This window comes from Nicotiana tabacum, chromosome 9 (assembly GCF_000715075.1).
Source record: "Nicotiana tabacum cultivar K326 chromosome 9, ASM71507v2, whole genome shotgun sequence".
Taxonomy (NCBI): domain Eukaryota; kingdom Viridiplantae; phylum Streptophyta; class Magnoliopsida; order Solanales; family Solanaceae; genus Nicotiana; species Nicotiana tabacum.
This window is the reverse complement of record NC_134088.1, coordinates 104,074,485-104,102,125: the sequence shown is the minus strand read 5'-3', so window position 1 is coordinate 104,102,125 and position 27,641 is coordinate 104,074,485. Positions and strand designations below refer to the sequence as shown.

General features: G+C 35.8%; 1 protein-coding gene across 2 annotated transcripts; it reads left to right on the top strand.

Annotated features, from left to right (window-relative positions):
* The first annotated feature begins 3,086 nt into the window (after nucleotides 1-3,086).
* On the top strand, nucleotides 3,087-6,743 carry LOC107772423 (UDP-D-apiose/UDP-D-xylose synthase 2). 2 transcript variants are annotated; one of them, XM_016591924.2, is made up of 10 exons: nucleotides 3,088-3,561; nucleotides 4,281-4,373; nucleotides 4,506-4,613; nucleotides 5,228-5,342; nucleotides 5,422-5,555; nucleotides 5,650-5,751; nucleotides 5,832-5,924; nucleotides 6,055-6,190; nucleotides 6,275-6,408; nucleotides 6,563-6,743. In XM_016591924.2, the coding sequence occupies exons 1-9, from the start codon at nucleotides 3,295-3,297 to the stop codon at nucleotides 6,385-6,387; spliced, it is 1,161 nt and encodes a 386-aa protein (XP_016447410.1). In that variant the 5' UTR covers nucleotides 3,088-3,294; the 3' UTR covers nucleotides 6,388-6,408; nucleotides 6,563-6,743. The 2 variants fall into 2 exon arrangements, with proteins under 2 accessions (XP_016447409.1, XP_016447410.1); XM_016591923.2 differs by having other exon boundaries at nucleotides 3,087-3,561; nucleotides 6,275-6,743.
* The last annotated feature ends 20,898 nt before the right edge of the window (nucleotides 6,744-27,641 follow it).

Below are 27,641 nucleotides of genomic sequence, written 5' to 3'. Positions count from 1 at the left end.
GTTATATTTTTACTATTCTCATGCTTTTATTATAAAAATCGAGATTTGTTGCGGTTTATTTTTATATTATATTATAATATATATTATTTTTAACATTACTTCATTACAACAATAAAAAATATTCGAAAAAATAAGACCGATATAAAAAAGATTGACTGTACTAAATTCATTTCATGTTTTGATGTTTTTCTTGTATTCCTCCTCTCTACTTGTTGACGGCACTATAGTTTGTTTTCCTTTTCCTTTTAAAAAATGAGCTAATCAAAACAGACAGATGAAAACAGTTGGAAAAGAAAAAAGAAACTTGGAGTTAAGATCGTGAAAAGCGCGTGTATATGATGAGTGGAACAAAGACGGAGCAAAAAATTGAAATTAATGGATTCAAATTTTATTTATTCTAAGTTATTAAATTTTAAATTAATAATTTATATATACTTAATAAATTTTAAAAATAAATATAAATTTGGATCAAATCTATTTGGTTCGGCCAAAGCTCCGGCTCCGCCCATGATTTGATAGATGTATATTTTTAAGATATGAGCCACGTGATCATGAAAGAGCTGAAGGACAGCTCATGCAATGATAGCTACTCGCATTGCACGGTAAAGAAGAGCGCGTGGGAGAATGAAGCACGTTAAGCTGCTCTTTTTATCTTAAAAACTTCCTCAGTGACCAAAGAAGTAGTCTCTTTCTCGGATCTACTGCTATTACAGGGCAGTAGTAGTTTAGTACTTCGTCCGTTCATTTTTACTTTGTATTATACTAAAAATAAATTTTTATTTTAAATTTTCGTTTTACGCATATTAAAAAAGATAATTTTTTTCATGTTATACTCACCGTATTTATTACATATTTCAAATTATTTTCTCAAATATAATAAAATATACATTAATTAATATGAGTATCATGATAAATTATACACTTCATTTATTATTTCTTAAGGACGTTGAAAAGTCAAAACGTGTAAAGTAAAAGTGAACGGAGGGAGTACTTAATAAATTCTTGATTTATAGCCTGTTTGGACAAGCTGAAAAAATTAATTTATTTTGAGAAGTAGTATTTTTTTCAAAAGAATTTTTTTTAAAAGTATTTTTGGTGAAAAAAAGTTTGTGTTTGACTGATTAATTTGAAAAGCACCTCTAAGCATCAATTTGTGTTTGATCAAACTTTTAAAAAGTGTTTCTATGTGTATTTTTCTCAAAAGTGTTTCTCAAAAAAATGTTTCTAGGAAGAAACTATTTTTTTCTGCTTATACTCAAAAGTATTTTTTTTTTCTTCTAAAAGATTGGCCAAGCATTTCAACTTTAATAAAAAAAAAATTTAACTTAGAAGAATCTTGGCCAATCATGCTATTAGTACTACCTAGTAATATATAACGTGTAACATGAATTGCCAGCACAGAGAAAGTGATTTGCAACAATTAATGCTTTTTATATAACGTGTAAAATAATGCCAACAGAAAATAATACTTTCTGTCGTAGCAAAATCTATAATAATGATGTCAGGGGTCGTTTGGTAGAGTGTAGAAGAATAATGATGAATATGATGTATTAGTAATGCTGATATTAGTTATGCTTGCGTTAGTTATGCTGGTATTAGTTATGCTGACATATTTTTTATTCATTGTTTGGTTTGATGTATTAAAGCATTGCACAATTTCTAAAAAAATTATTCGTTTACAAAATACCCTCATAACCAGTCCATCACTTTATCACTTTAAAAGAAACATACATCGAGGAATGTCTGTATATGAAAAAGGTTTAAAAAAATTATTTGATTTGTCTACCTATATCGTAATATAAAACTTAATATTTATTTATCAAAAATAAAATATGCTAAGCATTTATTTATTTACTAGGGATATAATTTTATTTCTCACTTTCTTGAATTATTTCAAACTTGCATTATATAATAGCATATTTTAATTAAGTATAAATTTTGAAGGACATTTTTGTCTTTGGCTAAGTTAATGCATGTATTAAAACTCATTGCATTGTTAATACCATGATTTCTTATGCATTAGTTACGCATAGGATAACACCAAATATGATGTATAACTAATGAAGGGGTTCAAAAAGTGTACCAAACAAAGTATTACTAATACACAAAGCTAATGCATGTATTATTTTACCTATTGCATCCTACCAAACGATCCCTTAGTGTTTAAGTTATAGACATCATAAAAGGTTTACATTACTAATGTAATTTAATTTGTTTTAATGGTTTAGTTATTATTTATTCTTAGTTACTAATTATTACAATCTACATATGAAATTATATATAATTATAAGTTTTTGAAAATATTTAAAAACATTTAGTGACACGACCTAAGAGAATGTATTTCGTTCTAATGCTCTAAAATAACAGGAATATTTCAAAAGTTTTCATTTATTCTCCATTACTTATGTGGATTAAAATATTATAAATTTTGATAGTAGGAGTCAATGTCCAGTCACAAAACTTCAATGAACAACTTAAAAATAATTAGTCTTAATTGATTTTTTTAGATAATGTTCTGAAATGGGAGGTATAAGTTCATTATTTATTTTTTCCTGAAAGGTATGAGTTCATTGTTACTTCCCTTTTAAAAACTAGACACCATTTTGTTCCATAGGATCATAACTTCAATTGCTACTTTCATTTTTTCATTTTCCTTCCTTTTTAGTGTAGTATAAATTTTAAGAAAATGGAATTTTTTATTATATATAATTTATAATTCAAACTCGTATATCTATTTAACTAAAAGGATAGTTTGATGTATAAAATATTCCGTATTTATATAGGGTCGGAAGAAGGGTTATACCCTTACGTGTATGACGTAGAGAGTTACTCTAAATTGACAATTCGATACATAAAATATTTCTATTTATATGGTCCGAAGAGGGATTACACCTTTAAGTGTATGAGGTAGACAGTTACTCTTTTTCAACTAACTAACCAGTCCCATAATAATCATTCAGAGAGCAAAATCCAATCAGCCTTATCCCCCAAAATAGTATCTTTTACATTGTCCAATCGTGTAGCGCGTAAAGTAAACGTGATGTTCTCGAGCGTAGAAATAACACTGTTTAGAAAATAAATACAGTCGGGCCACAGCCAGAGACTCTGAGAAAGCTCTCCTCCCTCCTTTTTCTTGCTTTAAATATATACCTTTCTTCTCCACCGTCAAAAACCCCATTCATTTCCCCCCAATCCTCCATATCCATTCACGTCAATACAGAGAGAGAAACTGAAAGAACAATCAAAGAATAACTTCAAAAAATTATAGAGAGAGAAATTGAAGTTTTTATAAAAATGGCAGGGAGAGTAGATCTGGACGGTAATCCAATAAAGCCAATTACAATATGTATGATTGGTGCCGGTGGATTTATTGGGTCCCACTTATGCGAGAAACTCATGTCGGAAACTCCTCACAAGGTACTCGCCGTCGACGTTTACAGTGACAAAATTAAGCATTTGCTTGAACCGGCAACTCTCCCTTGGGCCGATCGTATTCAGTTCCACCGTATCAATATTAAGAATGATTCTCGCCTTGAAGGCCTCATCAAGATGGCAGATCTGGTAATTTTCTCGCATTTTCTGATATTTATCTGCGCGTGGTGAATTGTGCCTTAGTGTCAACACTAGGATCTGGTTTTCATCGTTATTGCGAAATTGCCACTGGTAGAAAGTTCATTTATGAAAATAAATGCTGAATCTTGCGTTATTTTGAGGAATCTTATCATTTTTCAGCTTGTTATTTCTATGAGTTGATCTCATTCTCTTTTTGTTTATTGCGCCATTATGACGAGCTTTAAATTCTTATTATAGGTTTTTGGAAATTCCAATTTTACTACGCATTTTTTGGGCTCTATATTGTGAATTGAGACTAGTATTGGATCAAGAGGCGGATGTAGTGCTTTAGTTACATTTCGCTAAATAAGTACAAATAATAGATTTCGAACACAGTAAATCAAATAGTTTGTGGTAGAATTTTGAATTCGAACCCATAACATTCATATCCCAAATCCACTTCTGATTGGATCAGAGTTTGATCATTTGTCGTGATATTGTAGAGAGAATATACAGACATTTCTACCGCAGAACACTTCTTTTTCTACCGAATGCATTTGTTATTATTATTTGGATTTATTTTATTTAACAGCTTTGTCTAATTTTCTGTGGATATTGGTTAATTTATGCAACTGCACATTTTCAGATACTTTTTTCCTGGGATTTTAATGTTGATCTGTGCGAGTGTTTTACTATAACTGACTTTTTTTGCTTTTATTGTGACGTAGACGATAAATCTTGCTGCAATCTGTACTCCAGCAGATTACAACACTCGTCCACTTGATACGATTTACAGCAATTTCATCGATGCTTTGCCAGTGGTATGAATATTGGACTATTTTTAACTTTATTGGGAGATGAAATTGATAGTTTTGATTTTGATGATTGTCAATTGTCGGAAACATTTCACTTTTTTTCAGTTGAAGTTGATAGATGTGAATTGATTAATGCAGGTTAAGTACTGCTCAGAAAATGGAAAGCGTCTCATTCACTTTTCAACTTGTGAAATATATGGGAAAACCATAGGTGCCTTTTTACCAAAAGACAGCCCATTGCGGCAGGTGAGAGTTTGCTTTCACTGTGTTATATTTTCAGTTTATTAATGCAAAACTGATGCTAAACCTTGATCTGTTATTTTCTTTGCGTTTCATGTGTCATATCATGGAAGTTCTTGTTATATTCTTTAAATATCAAATATTTGTGTATGCTGAATTTGGTCTTAATATTGTAAGTAATGTTGTCAGATATAAATAATCTCAATTTACTTTATGTGATTTTTCTTTTCTGGTAAACATGTTTCAATCTAGATGGCAACCTGTAGATATCCTAAAATGTTCTAAACATGGCCTTGTTGCTGTTGTTTCTACATCTTCCTCTCTTCTCCTTTGGTAATTCGAGTTGAAGTCTAGTATAACCAGGATGAAGCCAGCCAACTTTATCCAGTGTAGCACGTCTGACTTTATGTAACTGAAGTAGTCTTGGGCATTTTGTTGTTTGAAGTTACATGGGTTACCTCGTAATTTGAATGGTAATGTAGGAAACTGGATTAGAAATCAATGAATTTTGTTTAATCCACAATGTGTTTAGCTGTGGAATCATGGAGAATTGTCATTATTTACCATTTACTTTTCCATTGTTTGTTGTGGAAATGTTCTAACTCTTTGGCGTTTTGTAGGATCCTTCTTACTATGTGCTTAAGGAAGATGCCTCCCCTTGCATCTTTGGACCAATTGAGAAGCAGAGGTGGTCCTATGCATGTGCAAAGCAATTGATTGAGAGGCTGGTCTATGGTATGTGACATTATGCATTGATGTGGCAGTTTCACAGTTGAATCTCTTATCGTATATATCTCACGTGTTATATTTACAGCTGAGGGTGCTGAGAATGGCTTAGAGTTCACCATTGTGAGGCCCTTTAACTGGATTGGTCCTAGGATGGATTTCATTCCTGGCATTGATGGTCCTAGTGAAGGTGTTCCAAGAGTATTGGCTTGCTTTAGTAATGTATGTATACTTTCCTTTTGGTTGGCCTTAAACCTGTCTCTGATGTTCACTTGTGACCCTTATGATTTCATCATCTCATGTTTCCTATTCTCAGAACCTTTTAAGACGTGAACCTTTGAAACTTGTGGATGGGGGAGAATCACAAAGAACGTTCATTTATATAAAAGATGCTATTGAAGCTGTTCTTCTAATGATCGTAAGTTTGACCTCCTTATCCCTTTCTTTTGTTTACTGAAATACATTAAGATCTATCTTGATTCAAGTATATATCCTCAGGAAAATCCTGCAAGGGCCAATGGTCATATCTTTAACGTTGGTAATCCGAACAATGAAGTTACTGTCAGGCAGCTGGCTGAAATGATGACTCAGGTGAAATAAATGTTCATTTTGTCTTTTCGCTACCCTCTTGTGGTGGCAACTGCTTTGGTCCTAAATCTGATTCAGCATATTGTCCAAATCATGCTGATTTTTCTCAGCTCTTTTCTCTGAATAATACCAGGTCTACTCAAAGGTGAGTGGTGAGTCTTCTATTGAAACACCCACCATTGATGTAAGTTCTAAAGAATTTTATGGCGAGGGGTATGATGACAGTGACAAGAGAATTCCAGACATGACCATAATCAACAGGCAGCTTGGTATTGACCTGTTTCTTCACCCACTGACAATTTAATACTTGTAAAAGTCAAGAATAATCTAACTGTTAAATGTGTGATGACCAGGTTGGAACCCGAAGACATCCCTATGGGACTTGCTTGAATCCACACTCACATACCAACACAGGACATATGCTGAGGCTGTCAAGCAGGCCATGTCTAAAACAACTGCCAATTGATGGTTTGCTACTTGTTGGCAGGTCTTTTTCTCCTCAGTAAAAATCTACATAGTTTGTCTCTCATACACGTAATTTTTTCGTTATTCACGTGTTGCAACATCTAAAGTACCTCTCTTCTGTAAGCAATCATTATTCTATTTTGTGACATCAGATTCATTACAAAATTGTGTCATAGGTTGGTGTATGCCGCTAGAGCCTTGTCTACGACAGTTATTGGGTATTAGACGAAGGAAAAGCTGTCCTGTTCTTTTAATAATTGTTGTCAATTCATATTATTCACTCCTGTGTATGGAAGCATCTTGTATAATTTTGATTGACCTGCTGTTGGGGCTATAAAATTTTCCAATTTATTGCTATTTGTTCATTTGATGTCCCTTCTCTTACGGGCTAAGAACATATGTAACTTGCCAGGAAATTAGATCGAATAGGTGCTATAGATGTTTTGTCATTTGTGTTTGGTTTCAAGTAGTTAATGAAGCGAGAAGCTTATGGTTTCTGGGCTTTCTCCTATTGGACGTGACTATTATTCTAGAATTTAACCTGTTTTTGCACTTTATTACTATGCTCCTGAATTATCGAATACATTAACTATGAACATGCTCCTAGAAACATCCATTTGTAAAATTGCTGAGTCAACCCCTGAGGATGCAGAATTTTACAGATAACTTGGGCAAATGCAGAGTCTCCAAATGAATACATTCGAGGGCGAGTCTTGCTGCAAATGTGTAATGACTTTTGAGGGACAGGGTCGGTGGTTCGAGTAAATATAGCTGCTTTGAAGGTAAGAACTCATAAGAAGGAAGTTGGCGTGGTTGAATAGTTGAGGTGCGTCCAAATTGATCCGGACGTCACCATTGGAAGAAAAAAAAGAGGTTAGGGGTGTACATAGGTCGGGTTGGTTCGGATTTTTTAATTATTAAAGCAAACCAATGGTGTCGGGTTTTTAAATTTATAAACCAAACCAAACCAACAAAGTCGGCTTTTTCGGGTTTTCGGGTTTTTTCCGGTAAAGTCTTAATAGCATAAAATATGTAACTTGTGCACCAAATTTCTTAAGTCCTACTAAAATACAACTATATAATGTATTTTTCAAGAAACTAATACAATAATATGAGATAAGTCATAGCATTATACTAAAATATTCAATAACAAAGATAAAATAATAAAATTACATAAAACAAATATTGCTAATTAATAAGCCATAACGAAAATTAACATAATCTAAAAGTACTATATAGCTCATGCTAAAATAAGGATAGCTAATAAGTGTAAGCACGTAATTTTTGACCCGCGCAACTTTTAAAAGTAGTATTTCAAAAGTATTTACTTATTTTTTATTTTTATAGGATTTTCCAGTAACTTTTAATTTTTATTTTAAAACATAAGTTTAAAAACACAAAAATAGTTTATTCTTATTAACTAAGATTAATTAAATTATTTTGGTAGTATTTTTATTTTTGTTCAACGAGAAAGAATTGAATTTGGACCAAAACAATTTATTGGTGAAGCCCAGTTTCGAACTTGAGCTCACTCCTCCCCTCGGCCCATTTACCCATTCCCTAAACCACAACCCTTTTATAATCCCTAAATTAAACCTAATTCCTCTACTCTTCAACACCACCAAACAGACACACATATCAGAGGAGACCCTCCCCATTTCCAAAAAAACCAGCAGCCACCTCCCTTCTCCATCTTCGCCGCCTGCTGGCGAGCTTAGCCGAAAAACACCCCAAACCACCTCCGAAACTACTCGAGCTTGGTCGATTTTCTTGAGTCGGGTTCGAGTTCGGTGCGACAAATGGGTCTCGCTAGAGCTTTGGTTGATCGCCTGAGGTTTCCGCGATTCGAAAGGCTCCGTCTGAAAGTTATCCGATAATTGAGCTGCTGTAATTTAAAGTTCACAGTCATCAATAAAGGTCCAATTATTTCATGCTCTATCTCTTTAGTATGCTCTTATCTAATGCTTAAATGAAGTTGGAACACTGTTTCATATTTAGTGATAGTGTGTGGATTTTTTTTAATTTTTTTTTTCACGGGGCTCATAATTTATTTTTCGCATCTTTGCTGCTGCTTTAACGTCTAAAAGCTATAAACTTTTCTGTTTCGGCAATCCAACTTAGGTTGTATTTATGTTGATAAGAAGTGCATTACTTCGTTTGGATGAATAATTGTGTGCTTAAGATGGATGTTGTTTAACGCTGAGATTTGCATCATGCACAGAAGTTTAATGTTGTTTGCTAATGATGTGGGAATCAGATTTGAGCAATGTACAAAATGAAGATGTGAATGGGATTTGGTCCTGATTTTTTTTCTCAATTAAATTTTATAGATTTGGTGCTCAATTAAGTTGAACCATGTCAGGCCCAATTGATAATAGCTATAGGTAGCCCAATCCTAGTAAGCGCATTTTGCTGGCCCATTTATACCGTTCTCCACGAATTCATTCCATAACTCCTGAGCCTCACAACAATCTCAAATTTAGAGAATAATTCATAAACATCGTAATTTGCTTTAGACGCGATTAATAAATCATCGTGACTATGGGTACGGTCTCGTGGCATAGTCATGATACATAATCCCAATTTGAGTGTGCGTTTCACGTGACTCGACCATAATTTCAAATAATAATAAAAATAGGCATGTTGTAAATCGCGGGTGCATTTCATGTGGCGCGGTTTGCGACGTGTGTCAAAACGACAAGCGCACGACATCGTGACTTGTTTCAAATAAATTCCATAAATATTAAAAGCGGTTTAGAAGATAAAAATGCACACTAGGTTTTAAAAACATGTATTAAATCAGATAATTAGGCCAATTATTAATAGTTGAGCGACCGTGCTAAAACCACGGAACTCGGGAGTGCCTCACACCTTCTCCCGGGTTAACAAAATTCCTTACCCGGTCTTCTGTGTTCGCAGACCATAAATAAAGTCAAACTTCCTCGATTTGGGATGTAAAATAAACCGGTGACTTGGGACACCATAACTTATTTCAAGTGGCGACTCTGAATTTAATAAATAATCCCATTTAGATTAATGTCACTTTAATTGAAAAAACTCCCTTATCCTTATCCCCCTAGGAAAAAAGGAGGTGTGACAGCTCTGGCGACTCTGCTGGGGATCGAACCCAGAATCTCTGGTTCAGGGTTCAGAATTCGAGCTTAGAATAGCTGTTATGATTGGCTTTCACGATTGTCTGATTTTTACGTGTTTGAGCCTAATGTGCTAAATGCCGCTTTTTTTTTTAACCGCTTTGATATTGTGTGAATTGTATATAAACTGCTACGAAACCTTTCCTCTCTCTGAGTCTTCTAAATCTTCTGGGAAGTGCACGCTGGCGTGACTTCTTTTCTGTTAGTGTCATACCCTAATTTAGAACGAGGATCGGATCAGTTACAAAGCCGGATGGCCTTTTGGTTACCGGTACGTTGCCCCCCTCGGCTCGAGTTGTCCGCTCGGGTAAGCCAGGTCTAGAACAATACACCCAGGATTTAAACTTAGAATAACACAGCCTCATGCCGGATCCCTAGTAGGTACGTTTGCTTGCATCACGTGCATTTGGCTTAGGGGACTCAACACAGGGGTTGGGTCCGTCTAGGACAGGTGTACCCAAAATTAAAGGACCATCCTGATGCATTCTTTACGTGCTACTTGTGCATTAATTTGCTTGGCTTGTATGTTGACCGGCTTCGTGAGTAAGAAAAAAATCCAAAAAAAAAAACCAAGAGTGAGGTAAGACAGAAAAATACCTGGTTTTGATAATTCCGGTATTCAAAAATCCCGTTACTCTGTCGAAATTTCAAAAACAAAGAGAGAATCATTTCAAAACAAATCATATTTTTCTGTGCATCAAAATGACAGAACTACGCGGGTCTGATTCTCACCGGAAGTGAGATACGTAGGCAAACCTCATCGGTTCCGGCCCCCAATTTTCAAAAATCTAAAAATATTTTCCTTTATTTCCTTCTTTAGAAAGTCTTTCTTTGAGACCCCATTTTTAAAAATCCAAAAATATTTCCTTTAATTCCTTCTTTTAGGAGTCTTTTTTTTAAAAGAAAATCCCAAACAAATAAAAGATTAAAAAATAATTTTAAACCAAAAAAAATATTTTATTTGTAGGAGTCTTTCATTAGAAAAGGAAAACAAATAAAATTAAAATCCAAAAAAAAAATATTTTCTACCTTTTTTTTTTAGAAAGTCTTTCTCCCAAAAAAATCCAAAAAAAAAAACAAAAACATCAAAAGCCAAAAAATATTTTTCTTTCTTATATAGAAGTCCTTCTATCGGAAAAAATTAGAAAAAAATAATCAAATTCCAAAAATATTTTCTTTCTTCTTTATAAGTCTTTCTTTCGGAAATTAAAAAGAAAAAAATTAAAATCCAAAAAGAGTTAGTTTATTTACCTTATTTCTGATCCTCCCGAACTACGCACGATCTGATTCATATTCCCACATGATACGTAGGCAACCCACATCAGGTTCGATCGACAAAAAAAATAAATAAATGAAAAAATAAAATAAAAATGATGATGATAATGAGGACCGACTGAGTCCATTCTAACGTGTCTCTTATTTTGAATCATAGAAAAAGTTTGAGGTGGTCGGTTTGTGGTAAGTTGGCAACACAATATCCAAGGGAAAAATGCCATTGACAACTGGCATCGAAGCTGTTACAAGTGCTCAAGAGACTCAGGGTCAGAGGGTTCTACATGAGTCTACTGTGGTTGAGGAAAATAGAGTACTGAAGCAACAAATGACTGAAATGTGTCAAGCATGGGCCAATGGCCAAGGACCGCCTTTTTCTATTCATGGTTTCCCAGAGTTCACATCCATTTCGACTACTACCATTCCGGTCTCATTGCATGATCAATCTTATCCACCTGGGTTGAGTCTTTATCCCAACTGTATGACTACAGCTGGAACTTCTGTTGCGCGCTCCCAAAGTGTGCCATTGACAACCAATCAGACAACCACTACTGTTATGCCCGTCTTCACCTTCCCACAGCCGACAGTGGTACAAAAGAAAACTCATGAGTCACAATTTGCTACCCAGCAAGAACAGTACCATTCTCCTGAGTACCACTCATACCTATTCGATCTTCCTGCAAAGATTGAGAATCCTGCCCGTAAGATGGCACAGGAAGAAATGACCCAAAGAATGAAAAGCTTAGAACAGCAGTTGAAAAATATGCAAGGGTTGGCAGGTAAGAAGAGTGTTGCCTTCAAGGATCTATGTATGTTCCCCGATGTTCGTTTGCCACTTGGTTTCAAGATCCCCAAATTTGAAAAGTATGATGGACACGGCGACCCCATAGCTCACTTGAAAAGGTATTGCAATCAGCTAAGAGGTCCGGGAAGAAATGAAGAATTGCTAATGGCTTATTTTGGGGAAAGCTTGACAGGGGTAGCCTCTAAATGGTTTATTGATCAAGACACCTCTCACTGGCATGTCTGGGATGACATGGCCCGGGCCTTCGTCAAACAATTCCAGTACAATATCGACATCGCCCCAGCCCGCAATTCCCTTTCTAACTTGAAGAAGAAATCGACTAAAAGCTTCAGGGAATATGCCATTAAATGGAGAGAGCAAGCAGCTAGAGTTAAGCCACCCATGGATGACCACTAGCTAATCACTGTCTTCCTTCAGGCTCAAGAGCCAGATTATTTTCAAAACATGATGTCCGCAGTTGGCAAATCCTTCTTGGAAGCAATCAAAATTGGGGAAATGGTTGAGAATGGCCTTAAGACAGGCAAAATTATAAGTCAAGCAGTTCTCAAAGCTGCAACTCAGGCTGTAAAGATTGAATCTGATAATTTTAGTGACACGAATGAGAAGGATGAAGAAACCATGATGACAATAAGGTCGAGAAGAGGTCCTAGGAGAACATCTCGAAGGTATGAGCAGCCTCATCAGGTTTCCGATGATTCCCCTGAGCACTACTATCCACCTCAGAACCCACAATACTCTATTGCTCCATTTCAGTATGTTGTCCAGCCACCAAGACACCCCAGAAGGCGAGCACCAGCACCACAAAATTTTCACCAGCTTTCACAAAATTTTCAAGTGCCCTATAACCCACATCCAAGCAGGGGTATAAAGGGGAACAAAGGTTGAAAGATAATTTTACACCAATAGGAGAGTCCTATGCAAGTATGTTTGAGAAATTAAAGCATTATGACATGATTGCACCTATTCCTCCAAATTATGTGGACCCACGTGCAAGAAGCTTTGATCATTCTAAAAAGTGTGAATACCATTCCAATGCCCAGGGGCACAATGTTGAAAGTTGTTGGGATTTGAAAAGAGAAATAGAAAGGATGATCCAGGAAAAACTGATTGTGATCCAAGATAATGACACCCAGAATATCACGCAGAATCCTTTACATGCACATAATGATGCACACTTTGTGGGGATGATGTGTGGTGATATGGAATATGAGAATCCTCTCGGGAACTTGCCGACTGAAATTGGAGAAGGCCATGGTAATTCTGATGAGCAAATTTGTGGCTAAATGTCAAGCTTAGCAATTGAAAAGTCATTCCCTCCTCACTAGGAAGGAATCTTGGTAGCTTGTTTTGATATTTTTTCTATTATCTGGGTTATTTCAGGGTTGTGATCCAGATTTTTATGTTTTATTGAGTCAAACCCTTCCATCCCTCTATTCTGTTTGTGTGAGTCTTGTCTGTCTGTTCTGTTGTTATTTTCATTATCCGGTTTATTTTAGGGTTGTAACTCGGATTTTAGGTTGTTTGTCTTGTTGTTAAACCCTTCCATCCTTTACTCAATGAAATATAGTTTGTCCTTTATGTCATTCCATGCTTAATTCTTTCGCCGCTAGTTCTAGTGACATGACATACATGCGGACTTTTTGGCTAAATCTTAGAAAATTAATTTAAGCTTGAATTGGATAATTCAGAAAAAGATACTTTTGAGGATGAAAAAGAGTTGAAATACCTTGGAATTAAGCTCGAGCAAAATTCACGTGGAACTAGAATAGTCATACCCATGGAGGTTAATGATCTTTGCCTTCAAATCATTGTGAAGGTCGGGTTTGTTGGAAAGTTTGACATTAATGGATGGAAAGTGTCTTTTGATCGCGACACACCAAGAAGATAGACATGTTCATCAATGCTATGATCGCGAAAAGATAATATGTTTGGCGTTCTCGAGGCTTGGAGGCCCTTTTTCTGCTATCCAAATACTCTATATCCTTCGCTACCCCTTTTGAGCCTGTGTTATTTTCTTTGACCACCCTCTTTTGGAATCAAGTTTCAAATTAAAAGTCCAAAAAAGACAATGAAATGAAAAAAATGAAAAGAAAAGTCCATGTCCCAAGAGTACAAACTAGGGCAACTCTTAGAAAGTTCAAGTGAAAAAAAAAAAGAAAAAAAAAGAAAAGAAAGAACAGTCAAAGGTCCATGCCCCCAGAAAATAAAAGATGAGGCAACTTGTTTTGGAAACTAAAAAAAAAACACAAGACAAAGAAAAAAAAAAGATGAAAAACATATATAGTTAGGTCAGATGTTTGAACTACGTTAGACATGATTCCTTTAAAAAAGGGATACGTAGGCAGCCTTACACGGTTCGGTCCAACCAAATAAGAATTCAAAAAAAATCCAAAAATCTCCAATATCTGAAACTGGGGCAAAGATTTTATTTCACTTTTGAAAGAGTCGATTCCAAGAGTTGTAAGTCTACAACCCCTTATTTTGAGTCTACTTTGAGCCTTCATGACGTCCCTCTTTTCCAACCCTATCCAAAATCCTTCCAAATAAAGACATCCCGATATGCCTTCAAGAATGTCAAGAGAAGCATGCAATGAGCAACAGTTGTCACGCGTCATAGAACACTATCAAGTTGCTCACACAAGAAAGCAAAAGAAAAAGAAAAAGAGAAGAAAAATAAGAGAGTCTTACTAGTGAAAACCCTCACAGGCACTGTAAGGCGATGGTAAGAAGAGATACATAAATGAGAGAGACTTGTTGGTGAAAATCCCTCGGGGCACCGCTAGTCGAAAGTGAGTCATGAAGTTGATGCAAAGGATTGGTACGAACAAGCCCGACTTCAGAATCATAAGAATGGTAAAAGGGAAGATTTGGTCAGTTTGATAGATCAGACCGTTAAGTCCAAAATGCATGTCATGATCATTAAGGCTAGTTACCGCAAAATAAAAAGAAAAAAAAAAAAAGAAAAAATAACTCTTCCTTCCGTCCTTCCGACAGGGGCATTTCTTGTCAATACTTGTTTCTTTGCATCATTGTGTCTTTCACTCTAAGTCAGTCCTTGTCAAAACAAGTAGAAAAGATTTCAAAATCTGCTACCAGCTTTTCAGTTGCACAAGATAAATTTGGCCAGCACACTCGGATTTTACAGTCGACATGCATTGAGGATTCATGCAAAGGCTTCCCCCCAAAAGACTCTTGTTAACCTATTCGGGTAAAGCAAGCAAAGATAACCTCAAGGTTAATCAGAGATTCTCTGAAGTACCGAACAATGACTACGAAGTGTGCACATCGTGCAAAAGGCTCTTACCAGTTGTGATTCTCTCTGACAGACAAATTGCTCCAAAAGCAAAGCCATTCAAGACATCAGAAAGGTTATCCAAGAAAAGAAATCTCTTTTTTGAGATAAGGCTGACTGAGCCACAAATACAAATGGTACTGGGTGTGAAACGATCAGGGTTGATGTAAAGCAAAAAGTCTCTTGAAACTGACTCAAGCTTATTGAGCAAAAGCCAAGCTGCCCAAGACTCAAGGCCACAGACCGACCACCACTTTTAAAACTGACAAAATTTTCTTTGTTTGAAACAGGAACAAAGCAGTGCAAGGAATTTGGGTTTCTAAAAAAAAAAGAAAAGAGAAGAGCCGACAAAGTGTAAACTGGGGCAGAAAAAGTTTCTTTTGTTGGCTCCGTTTTGTTGTAGTTGCAGGCGCCCACCTGGAGAACGAGAGAATTAATTTCAAGTTTTAAAGTCATCAGGCACCCACCTGGAGAATGAGGGAATTTGTTTTAATTTTCAAGTCATTATCAGGCGCCCACCTGGAGAATGAGGGAGTTTATTTCAAGTTTTTAAGTAAGCAGGCACCCACCTGGAGAATGAGGGAATTTATTTTAAGTTCCAGTCAGTCATCAGGCACCCACCTGGAAAACAAGGGAATTCATTTCTATTTTAAGTCAGCACAGGCGCCCACCTGGAGAATGAGGGAGTTTATTTCAAGTTTTTAAGTAAGCAGGCACCCACCTGGAGAATGAGGGAATTTATTTTAAGTTCAAGTCAGTCATCAGGCACCCACCTGGAAAATGAGGGAATTCATTTCTGTTTTAAGTCAGCACAAGCGCCCACCTGGAGAATGAGGGAGTTTATTTTAAGTTTTTAAGTAAGCAGGCGCCCACCTGGAGAATGAGGAATTTATTTTAAGCTCAAGTCAGTCATCAAGCACCCACCTGGAAAACGAGGGAATTCATTTCTGTTTTAAGTCAGTACAAGCGCCCACCTGGAGAATGAGGGAGTTTATTTCAAGTTTTTAAGTAAGCAGGCACCCACCTGGAGAATGAGGAAATTTATTTTAAGTTCAATCAGTCATCAGGCGCCCACCTGGAGAATGAGGGAATTCATTTCTGTTTTAAGTCAGCACAGGCGCCCACCTGGAGAACGAGGGAATTAATTTCAAGTTTTAAGTCAGCAGACGCTCACCTGAAAAAGAGGGAATTCATTTCAAGTTTTAAGTCAACAGCAGGCGCCCACCTGAAAAATGAGGGAATTAATTTCAAATGTTAAGTCAACATCAGACACCCACCTAGAAAACGAGGGAATTCATTTCTGTTTTAAGTCAGCACAGGCGCCCACCTGGAGAACGAGGAAATTTATTTTAAGTTTTTAAGTCATCAGGCGCCCACCTGGAAAACGAGGGAATTTATTTCAGTTTTAAGTCATCAGGCGCCCACCTGGAAAACGAGGGAATTCATTTCAGTTTTAAGTCAGTAGGCGCCCACCTGGAAAATGAGGGAATTCATTTCAAGTTTTAAGTCAACATCAGGCGCCCACCTGGAGAACGAGGGAATTTATTTCAAGTTTTTAAGTTAACAGGCGCCCACCTGGAGAATGAGAGAATTCATTTCACATTTCAAGTCAAATGCAGGCGCCCACCTGAAGAACGAGGGAAGTCATTTCAGAATTCAATTCAAGTTAGAAGTACAGAAGCTCGCCTCAAGAATGCAAGTTGACAGTACGGGATGACCAAAAGAAGAAGTCTCAATCCAGAATAAAAGAAAAAAAAAATTCAATTCAAAATATAGAAGCGGATGAAAAGATATGGGCGGCTCAAGACATGACTGAAGTCGTAAGCTTTGCATGCCCCGTCTTGATCCGAAGAAGCTGAAGAGATGAATCTGCACCTGCAGCTAGCAAGCATCAAGGTTCAAATCAAAAGTCTGCATGAAGAACCATTCAAGACTCAAGATCAAGCTTCAAAAGACTTATAGATAGGAATCTTGTAACTCATAGCTGATAGGCTTAGTTAGTCTTTTTCATTTTTGATTTTGATGTAATAACAGGATCGCGGACCGGAACCTCGACGGAACGGTATCTCACTCGACTCTCTCATCCTCTCCACACACTCCATCACTTCTGAACTACACGTGGCCTGATTCCTTTATAACCAAGGATATGTAGGCAGCTCAAATACCAGGGCTTGGTCACAATCTTTTGTCCATCTTTGTTTTCTTTTGAATAATTGACGGGTCAGAAGTCAATTACGTTTCTTAATTTTTTGCTCAAAAACACTTTGTGTTTTCAAGCAAAGAGGGGCAGCTGTAAGCACGTAATTTTTGACCCGCGCAACTTTTAAAAGTAGTATTTCAAAAATATTTACTTATTTTTCATTTTTATAGGATTTTCCATTAACTTTTAATTTTTATTTTAAAACATAAGTTTAAAAACATAAAAATAGTTTATTCTTATTAACTAAGATTAATTAAATTATTTTGGTAGTATTTTTATTTTTGTTCAACGAGAAAGAATTGAATTTGGACCAAAACAATTTATTGGTGAAGCCCATTTTCGAACCTGAGCTCACTCCTCCCCTCGGCCCATTTACCCATTCCCTAAACCACAACCCTTTTATAATCCCTAAATTAAACCTAATTCCTCTGCTCTTCAACACCACCAAACAGACACACATATCAGAGGAGACCCTCCCCATTTCCAAAAAAAACCAGCAGCCACCTCCCTTCTCCATCTTCGTCGCCTGCTGGCGAGCTTAGCCGAAAAACACCCCAAACCACCTCCGAAACTACTCGAGCTTGGTCGATTTTCTTGAGTCGGGTTCGAGTTCGGCGCGACAAATGGGTCTCGCTAGAGCTTTGGTTGATCGCCTGAGGTTTCCGCGATTCGAAAGGCTCCGTCTGAAAGTTATCCGATAATTGAGCTGCTGTAATTTAAAGTTCACAGTCATCAATAAAGGTCCAATTATTTCATGCTCTATCTCTTTAGTATGCTCTTATCTAATGCTTAAATGAAGTTGGAACACTGTTTCATATTTAGTGATAATGTGTGGATTTTTTTTAATTTTTTTTTTCATGGGGCTCATAATTTATTTTTCGCATCTTTGCTGCTGCTTTAACGTCTAAAAGCTATAAACTTTTCTGTTTCGGCAATCCAACTTAGGTTGTATTTATGTTGATAAGAAGTGCATTACTTCGTTTGGATGAATAATTGTGTGCTTAAGATGGATGTTGTTTAACGCTGAGATTTGCATCATGCACAGAAGTTTAATGTTGTTTGCTAATGATGTGGGAATCAGATTTGAGCAATGTACAAAATGAAGATGTGAATGGGATTTGGTCCTGATTTTTTTTCTCAATTAAATTTTATAGATTTGGTGCTCAATTAAGTTGAACCATGTCAGGCCCAATTGATAATAGCTATAGGTAGCCCAATCCTAGTAAGCGCATTTTGCTGGCCCATTTATACCGTTCTCCACGAATTCATTCCATAACTCCTGAGCCTCACAACAATCTCAAATTTAGAGAATAATTCATAAACATCGTAATTTGCTTTAGACGCGATTAATAAATCATCGTGACTATGGGTACGGTCTCGTGGCATAGTCATGATACATAATCCCAATTTGAGTGTGCGTTTCACGTGACTCGACCATAATTTTAAATAATAATAAAAATAGGCATGTTGTAAATCGCGGGTGCATTTCATGTGGCGCGATTTGCGACGTGTGTCAAAACGACAAGCGCACGACATCGTGACTTGTTTCAAATAAATTTCATAAATATTAAAAGCGGTTTAGAAGATAAAAATGCACACTAGGTTTTAAAAACATGTATTAAATCAGATAATTAGGCCAATTATTAATAGTTGAGCGATCGTGCTAAAATTACGGAACTCGGGAGTGCCTCACACCTTCTCCCGGGTTAACAGAATTCCTTACCCGGTCTTCTGTGTTCGCAGACCATAAATAAAGTCAAACTTCCTCGATTTGGGATTTAAAATAAACCGGTGACTTGGGACACCATAACTTATTCCAAGTGGCGACTCTGAAATAAATAAATAATCCCATTTCGATTAATGTTACCTTAATTGGAAAAACTCTCATATCCCCCTCGGGAAAAAGGAGGTGTGACAATAAGTACTAATATTAATTACATAACTGAGCACTAAAGAAAAAGATAAACTAAGTTATGCATTTTCATTATAAACTAATGTAAAACTAAAATAATTATCCAACACTATTGCTATTCCTAGTATTGAATTGAATTTCTTTTATTAGCATTAGTATTGATTTGAACTTTATTTGAGTTACTACATTTATAGGCTTTAAAATTTATTTACCATTTAAGAATATTAAATCTAAACTTGAAATAATACGTTAAAAGATAAAACTGTGAAAAAGTTTAAGAAATATTTATAAATTACTTTACAATAAATATTTATATGTATAAAATATTTTTAAAATTATATAAATGTACTATCGAGTTGGTTTGGTTTCGGTTCAACTTTTTTTAGTTAAAACCAAACCAAACCAATTATGGTCTGGTTTTATTTTTCAATACCAAACTAAATCAAACCGAACCATATCGGATTTTTTTCTGGTTTGACTCGGATTATCGGTTTGATGCGGTTTATCGATTTTCTTTGTACACCCCTAACTGCGGTTAAAAACTTAGATATCCTAGCTACAATGCCATACAATATTTTCGAAAGCAACACTTAAATAGTAGAAAGCTCCTAGAGGTTCAAGCAATAAACGACTTGAGATCCTTTTTGCTAAATGGATAATAGAGATTATGATATCAAGTATCGTTGGTATACTTGGAGTGTTATGTAGGGGATTAGTGATAGGATATGAAAAATAATATCGCAAATGCGTTACCATTAACCGACATATCTCAATCATTTAAAAAGAATTACTCATTTGGTATTAATTGTTAAAAATATTAATAGTTCTTTGATGAAAGCATGTGATTTCATTTCAACACTTATTATGAGCCTATTTTATTTGATGAATGTTATTTTTATTTTCGGTTGAGAGATTAATTTCGCCAAAATCGATTATTTATAATTTATAATAAAGCGTCAATTTTGATCCTGGCTTTATTTAAGATAAAAGATAATCAAGATAACTGCAGATCAGCGGTGTCTACCTCTCATTGCATTTAGCTAAATTAAGACTAAAGCAAATTCGGTTAATTTCTATGTTGATTTTAGGTTTGAATTCAATTCACCAAATAGCCTTGAAATTCTATTCTGTCTTGCTTGGATGAAGTACGCAACATAAATTTAAATTTAACAAGTGTTGTCCCTCAACACTTTTAACTTTTGACCTTAAAGTTCTGCTCACGAGACAAGCCAAGTCAAAAATTAAATGACCACCCCCAAAAAGTCATATTTCTGCAATTTTTTGGTCTTGTTTCATGGGTTGATACATATGCGGCTATATGAAATGCTGTTAATGATCTCATTCACTTCAAGGTGACTTAATCGATCAAATACTCGCACTTTTTGCAACTTAATTGCAAAAAGCTAGTATCAATTTTAGCAAAGACAAACTGGAATTTGGAAAATACAATGAATAATAATAATATATATATCGAAAAAATAGTTTTGTTTCTTCTCAATCAAGCTCTGCTTACATTTTAAATGACCGGGACATTAATAGCTTATCTGTTTTGATTTGGTCTAGTTTGCCCTACTGTTGGTTGAAAGTCGTCAAATCCGAAGTCTTGGGCTGGATTGGAAGGTTCTGAATTTAATTCTTAAAGTTATATTGGACTTGCTCCAAATTTAAAACATAGAAGCACGAATATATTGTTAACAAATTACTCTCCTTACGTGGAATGGCCAAAATATTACTTATTTGTCAAATCGAACTTCATCTACAAATAAAACATAGAAATAATTAATGTTCACTTTACAAATTTTACGTCTAACAGATGAAGGAAAATGTTATATAGAAGTTTATGTTAGGATCGGGAACTCTGTTAGTGCGGAATTTAGTCAAGCAATGTTATAATGATAATAACAAAGACAATGCAAGTTGATAACAACGATAATTAAAGCATATAAAGAAGACACCAATTTAACGTGGTTCGGTCACTATAACCTACGTCCACAAGCGGAGAGGAGCAAATTCACTATAGCAACAAGAGTATAAAAGAGCGTACAAAATTAGAGTAAATACTCTAATTAATCCCAAATACCCCCGAGAGAATAACCTCACAAGATCACTCCAAAGAAAGGGGATCACACAAGTGTTTCCCAACACTCAACTCTCTTACAAAATACTCTCAATTACTGAAGGAGGATAAGAAATAAGAAATGAAGACTCAAGTCTTATTGGTGTGTTTAAAATGAACTAATGGCCTTTCCTTTTATAGGCAAAAAAGCATTGGCCTCTTAGTTGTAAGAGAAAATATACAACTTGTGTAAATGATATCCACCACACAATGCAATATTTTTGGGTTCCAACGAATATTGTCAACAAAGTCTACTTTGCAAATAGACTTATGATTATGTGAGATGGACTCCACTAGCCAAAATATTAGTCATAATTACAAATCTCCACCTTGGCTTATTTTGGCTGATATAATAAATTTGCTTCACCTTCTTTGCAAAAGCCCCAATGGGCATATGTCAAAATTTAATGCCATCAAAATCAGACAAGTTGTCTGATACCGAAACTGTAGTAGGACCTATAACAATGGATCCCAATAAAGTATACACCAAACCAGATCTGTGCGCTTTCATGATCACAAGATCACCTTGAAATATTTTTAGAACTCCATCTTCACCAGTGAATTTGCACCCAATAGATTCTAAAGTGCCCAAAGAGATGAGATTTTTCTTCAACTCAGAAACATATTTAACATCGGTAAGAGTTCTCACCACCATCGTGCATTCTGATCCAAATTGTACCTTTGCCAATAACGTTACAAGTAACATTGTTACCAGTTGGACAACTCCACCTTCAACTGAATCATATGTAGAAAATAAGCCCCTGCTATGACACATATGATATGAACAATCGAAATCTAAAATTCACTCATTGTCTCATATGAAACTAGTTTCAGTTGCTAAAAATATAGTTCCCTCAATCTCATCAGTTGCTACACTAGCTTCAGCGGTGTCAATATTTTTTTGCTCATTTTTTCTTTCTTTATGCTTTTCTTTATTTTCCAGTTTATAGCATTCAGAGATAATGTGACATTTCTTATGACAATAGCGACACTCTAAATTATTGTATCTGGATATGGAGTCGGATTTGCCCCAAACAAACAAGTCAACTTCCGCTTGAGTTCCACTAGCTTCCCCAGTAACATCACTATCTTTCTATTCTTTTGATTTTAATATAGATTTAATATCCGTATAAGAGATATTATCCTTTGCATAAAGCATAGTATCTCTTATATGCTTAAAAGATGAGGGTAGAGAACAAAGCAGTAACACTGCTTGATCCTCATCTTTAACGCCAACATCTATATTACTCAAATCCATAAAATTGGAATCAAAGGTGTCAAGATGTGAGAGAATAGAGGTACCTTCACCCATACGAATTGTATAAAGCTTATGCTTCAGGTAAAGTCTATTTTCCATTGTCATCTTTATATATAAGGCTTTTAATTTTTTCCACGTGCCTTTGGCTGTGGTTTCTACAGAAACTTCACGTAAAACCTCATTTGAGAGATTTAAGATGATACCTGATTTTTTTCTTTTTACCTATGACGGTAAATTCCTCGTCCATCATTTTATCCGGCTTCTTCTATTTCCTTGCAACGCTAAGTCTAAGCCATTCTGAATTAGGATAGCTTCCATCTTTAATTTTCACATTGCGAAGTTTGCACTTTGGTCAAATTTCTCGACATAGATTTTTGTTAGAGTCATTTTGGCTATTGAAACTAACTCGGTTAGATCCGGCTCTGATACCAATTTGTTAGGATCGGAAACTCGGGTAGTGCAGAATTTAGCCAAACAATGTTATAATGATAATAACAAAGACAATGCAAGTTGATAACAAAGATAATTAAAGCATATAAAAAAGACACTAATTTAACGTAGTTCGGTCAGTGTGACCTACGTCCACAAACGGAGATGAGCAAATTCACTATAGCAATAATAGTACAAAAGAGCATACAAAATTAGAGTAAATACTCTAATTAATCTCAAATACCCCGGAGAGAATAACCTCACTAGATCATGATAGTAGCAAACTTGTTGTTGTATGTGAAAGAAAGAAAAGTAAACAAAACAAAAGAAAAAAAATCAAAAAGAGATGAACTTATGATGTAAGCGCTTACATCAACATTCGTATGATGTAAGCGCTTACATCGACATTTCTATGATGTAAGTGCTTACCTTGACATGACATTCAAATGACTATAAAAGGGGTATGCATTGCCATTTGCATATCATCCCTCAACTTCTTCTTTCTCTCTTCAATTAATAAAAAACTATTCTTTGTGTGGTCATGGAGTAGGCAAAAATTGCCGAACCACGTAAATCTTCTCTTGTCTTATCTTGTGCAATTTATTTCTTTTTTCTTTCAAATATTTTTTCCCTTTTATTAACCTGGCACGTTTCCCAATAACTGATATCAGAGCACAGACAGTGTAATTCTGGTAGAAAAGTACGATATCGGTGCAAGTACTATTCACAAAAATAGTGCGACATTATTGATCATCATTACTATTCACAAGCACTATTCACATAAATTATTTTTGTGAAAAATGGCATTGGAAGAAGGGAAGGTTAAGATTGACAAGTTCAATGGCAAAGATTTTGGATTCTGGAAAATACAAATAGAGAATTATTTGTACCAGAAAAAATTACTCTTACCTCTGACCAAGGTAAAATTAGAGACTATGGCCAAAACGGATTGGGATCTATTAGATTGACAAGTTCAATGGCAAAGATTTTGGATTCTGAAAAATTAAAATAGATGATTATTTGTACCAAAAAAATTACACTTACCTCTAACCAAGGTAAAACTAAAGACTATGGCCAAAGCGGATTGGGATCTATTAGATCACCAAGCTCTTGGTGTGATTCGTTTGACACAAATACAAAATGTGGCATTTAACATCATTAACGAGAGGACCATTGCAGGCCTGATGAAGGCGTTATCAAATATGTACGAGAAGCCGTCTACTTCAAATAAAGTTTATTTAATGCGTCGATTGTTCAACTTAAAGATGACAAAAAGGTGGATATGTCACGGAACATATCAATGAGTTGAATGTAATATTAACTCAGTTGAGTTCTGTCAATATAACATTCGATGACGAAGTCAGGGTATTGATTATACTATCATCTCGACCGAAAAGTTGGTCTGCAACGGTAAGTGTAGTTAGCAGTTCATCAGGAAGTACCAAACTCAAATTGGATGATATTAGAGACTTGGTTCTAAGCAAAGATATTCGCCAGAGAGAATCAAGTGATTTTCCAGGATCTGCTTTGAATATCGAAAGCAGGGGGATAAACAGCCAAAGAGGACAAAGTCATGGTCGTGGCAGATCAAAGTCAATGAGAAGATGACAATTTAAAAATCGCAAAGACATTATGTGTTGGAATTACGACAAAAATGGTCACTATAGTAGTTAGTGTAGAGAGCCAAAGAAGAAGAAGAACAAGCAATACAAGGACGATAATTCAGCAAATGCAATTGATGAACAAGTCGGTGAAGTACTAATTTGTTGTGCAGACAGTCCAGTCGAATTTTGGATTCTCTACTCAGGTGCATCCTTTCACTCTACATCATGCAAAGAATTATTGCATAATTATATTGCTGGAAAATTTGAGAAGGTTTATCTAGCAGACGGCGAATCTCTGGACATTGTCGGAAAATGTGAAGTTCATATAAAGACTTCACAAGGCACACTATGGAAATTGCAAAATGTCTGATATGTTCTTGGCCTCAAGAAAAATCTGATATCTATGGGTCAAATTGATAGTGAAGGATATACAACAACATTCGGTAACGGATCGTGGAAGATAACCAAAGGAAACTTGGTTGTGGCACGAGGCTTCAAGAAGGGAACACTGTATGCAACTGCAATACAGAGAGATACTATAGCAACGGTTGATCATGGTTGTGATACAACATTATGGCACCGGAGGCTCGGGCATATGAGGGAGAAAGGAATGAGGTTGTTGGCATCTAAAAAAAAGTTGCCAAACCTAAAGCATGTTGACTTAGATTTGTGCGAAGATTGCATTTACGGGAAACAAAAGAGAGTTAGTTTCTCAAAGGTGGGAAGGACGCCAAAGAAAGAGAAGTTGGAACTAGTGCATACAGATGTGTGGGGACCAGCAACTGTAACTTCTCTGGGAGGCTCACGCTATTATGTCACCTTCATTGATGATTCCACAAGAAAGGTATGGGTTTATTTTCTGAAAAATAAATCTGATGTGTTTGTTACCTTTAAAAGATGGAAAGCTGAAGTTGAAAATCAGACAAGTCTAAAGTTAAAATATCTGAAGTCTGACAATGGAGGAGAGTATGATAATCAAGAGTTTAAAGCATTCTGCTATGAGAATGGGATCAGAATGATCAAGACAGTTCCTGGAACACCGGAACAAAATGGCGTTGCTGAGAGGATGAACAAAACCTTGAATGAACGAGCCAGAAGTATGAGAATACATTCTGGATTGCCGAAGTATTTTTGAGCTGAGGCTATTAACACGGAAGCTTACCTCATAAACAGAGGACCCTCTGTACCGTTGGATTTTGAAATTTTCGAGGAGGTATGGACAGGAAATGAGGTAACTCTCTCACATCTGAAAATTTTTGGTTGTGCTGCTTATGTGCATGTAAACTCTAATGATAGAGATAAGCTTGATCCTAAAGCCAAGAAATATTTCTTTATTGGCTATGGTGATGATAATTTTGGTTATTGATTTTGGGATGATCATAATAGAAAGATCCTAAGACACAAGAATGTCACATTTAATGAAAATGTGATGCACAAAGACAAGCTTGAAGTAGAACCAACCAATACCAGTAGACAGACATTTGAAATAGTTGAGTTAGAAGAAATCTCAGAAAATGAAGTGGCTAGAGAGACTACAGCTGGATCTAAAATTGAAGATGCCGAACCAGAAGCTGAATCTGGATCAAAATCAGAACCAGAACCGGAGATAGAATTAGATGGAGAACCATATCTGGAGTCAGGACTTGAATCAAATTCGGGATTAGTTAATCCTGAACCTACATTAAGGAGATCTAAAAGAGTCACGAATGCTCCAGATATTTTAACTCTCTCTCTCTCTCTCTCTCTCTCTCTCTCTCTCTCTCTCTCTCTCTCTTTCTCTCTCTCTCTCTCTCTCTCTCTCTCTCTCTCTCTGTCTCTCCACTATTTACTTGACTGATGCTGGAGAACCAGAGCATTTTGTTGAAGCAATTCAGGTGATAAGCTCTGATAAGTGGAAGCTAGCCATGAAAGAAGAGATGAATTCTCTTCAAAAGAATAAAACCTTGGAGCAGCTAAGTATCGTAGCTGTAGAAAATTTGTATTTGGAGAAGCTAGATGTTAAAACTGCTTTCTTGCCTGATGACCTTGAAGAAGACATCTACATGAAGCAACCTGAAGGTTTTCAAGTTTTTGGTAAAGAAAACCTTGTGGGTAAGTTGAAGAAGAGTTTGTATGGTTTGAAACAAGTACCCCGACAATGGTACAAGAAATTTGATGGATTCATGTATAATAATGGTTTCACACGATGTGAGATGGACCATTGCTGTTATATCAAAAATCTTGATAAATCCTATATCATTTTACTGTTGTACGTTGATGATATGGTAATTGCAGGATATAGCATAAATGAGATCAACAGGGTTAAGCAACAACTGGCGGAGGAGTTTGAAATGAAAGACTTAGGACCAGCTAAGCAAATGCTTGGGATGATGATTAGCAGAAACATGTCTAAAGGAACCTTAAAATTGTCTCAAGAAAAGTACATACAGAAGGTACTAAGCAGGTTTAGTCTTCATGATGCAAAGACCAGAAGCACTCCACTCGGAAGCCATCTTAATCGGTCGAAGGACTAATCACCTAAGATAGATGAAGAAAGGAAGTACATGTTCAAAGTTTCATATGCTTCAGCAGTAGGAAGTTTGATGTATGCTATGGTTTACACTAAATCTTACATAGCCCATGCAATTGGAGTTGTTTTAAAATGAGCAATATTATCTTACAAAGTTTTGCTGATGCAAATTTAGGCGGCGATCTGGATAGTCAAAAAAGTACCACAGGCTACGTATTCTCCTTGGGTGGTACTGCTGTTAGCTGGATGTCCAGACTTCAGAAAAGTGTTGCTCTATCTACCAATTAAGCATAATACATGACAATCTCAGAAGCTGAAAAAGAGATGATTTGGCTCAAGAATTTTCTTAAAGAACTAGGTAAAGAGTAGGACAATTGTGAGCTTTTTAGCGATAGTCAGAGTGCAATTCATCTTGCCAAGAATTCAGTGTTTCATGTAAGATCGAAGTATATCCAGTTAAGGTATCATCATATCCAAGAGTTGATAAGTGAAGAAACTCTTTCCCTGTAGAAGATACCGGGATCAAAGAACTCGTCAGATATATTGACCAAAGTTGTCAGTGTTGACAAACTAAGGTTGTGCACTGCCTCAGTTAGCCTTCAATACTGATAGCATGAAGGCGCCACCAGAGAATAGTAAATTTTTTTTTTAATTTCTTTCTTGATGTAACATAGGTTTGAGGGAGAGATTAATAGTAGCAAACCTG

Excerpts from the sequence above, each read along its gene's own strand:
- LOC107772423 (XM_016591923.2), top strand. The coding sequence starts at position 3,295 with ATGGCAGGGAGAGTAGATCTGGACGGTAATCCAATAAAGCCAATTACA. Across the intron at positions 5,925-6,054 it reads TGGCTGAAATGATGACTCAG|GTCTACTCAAAGGTGAGTGG; the intron begins GTGAAATAAATG and ends GAATAATACCAG. Across the intron at positions 6,191-6,274 it reads CATAATCAACAGGCAGCTTG|GTTGGAACCCGAAGACATCC; the intron begins GTATTGACCTGT and ends TGTGATGACCAG.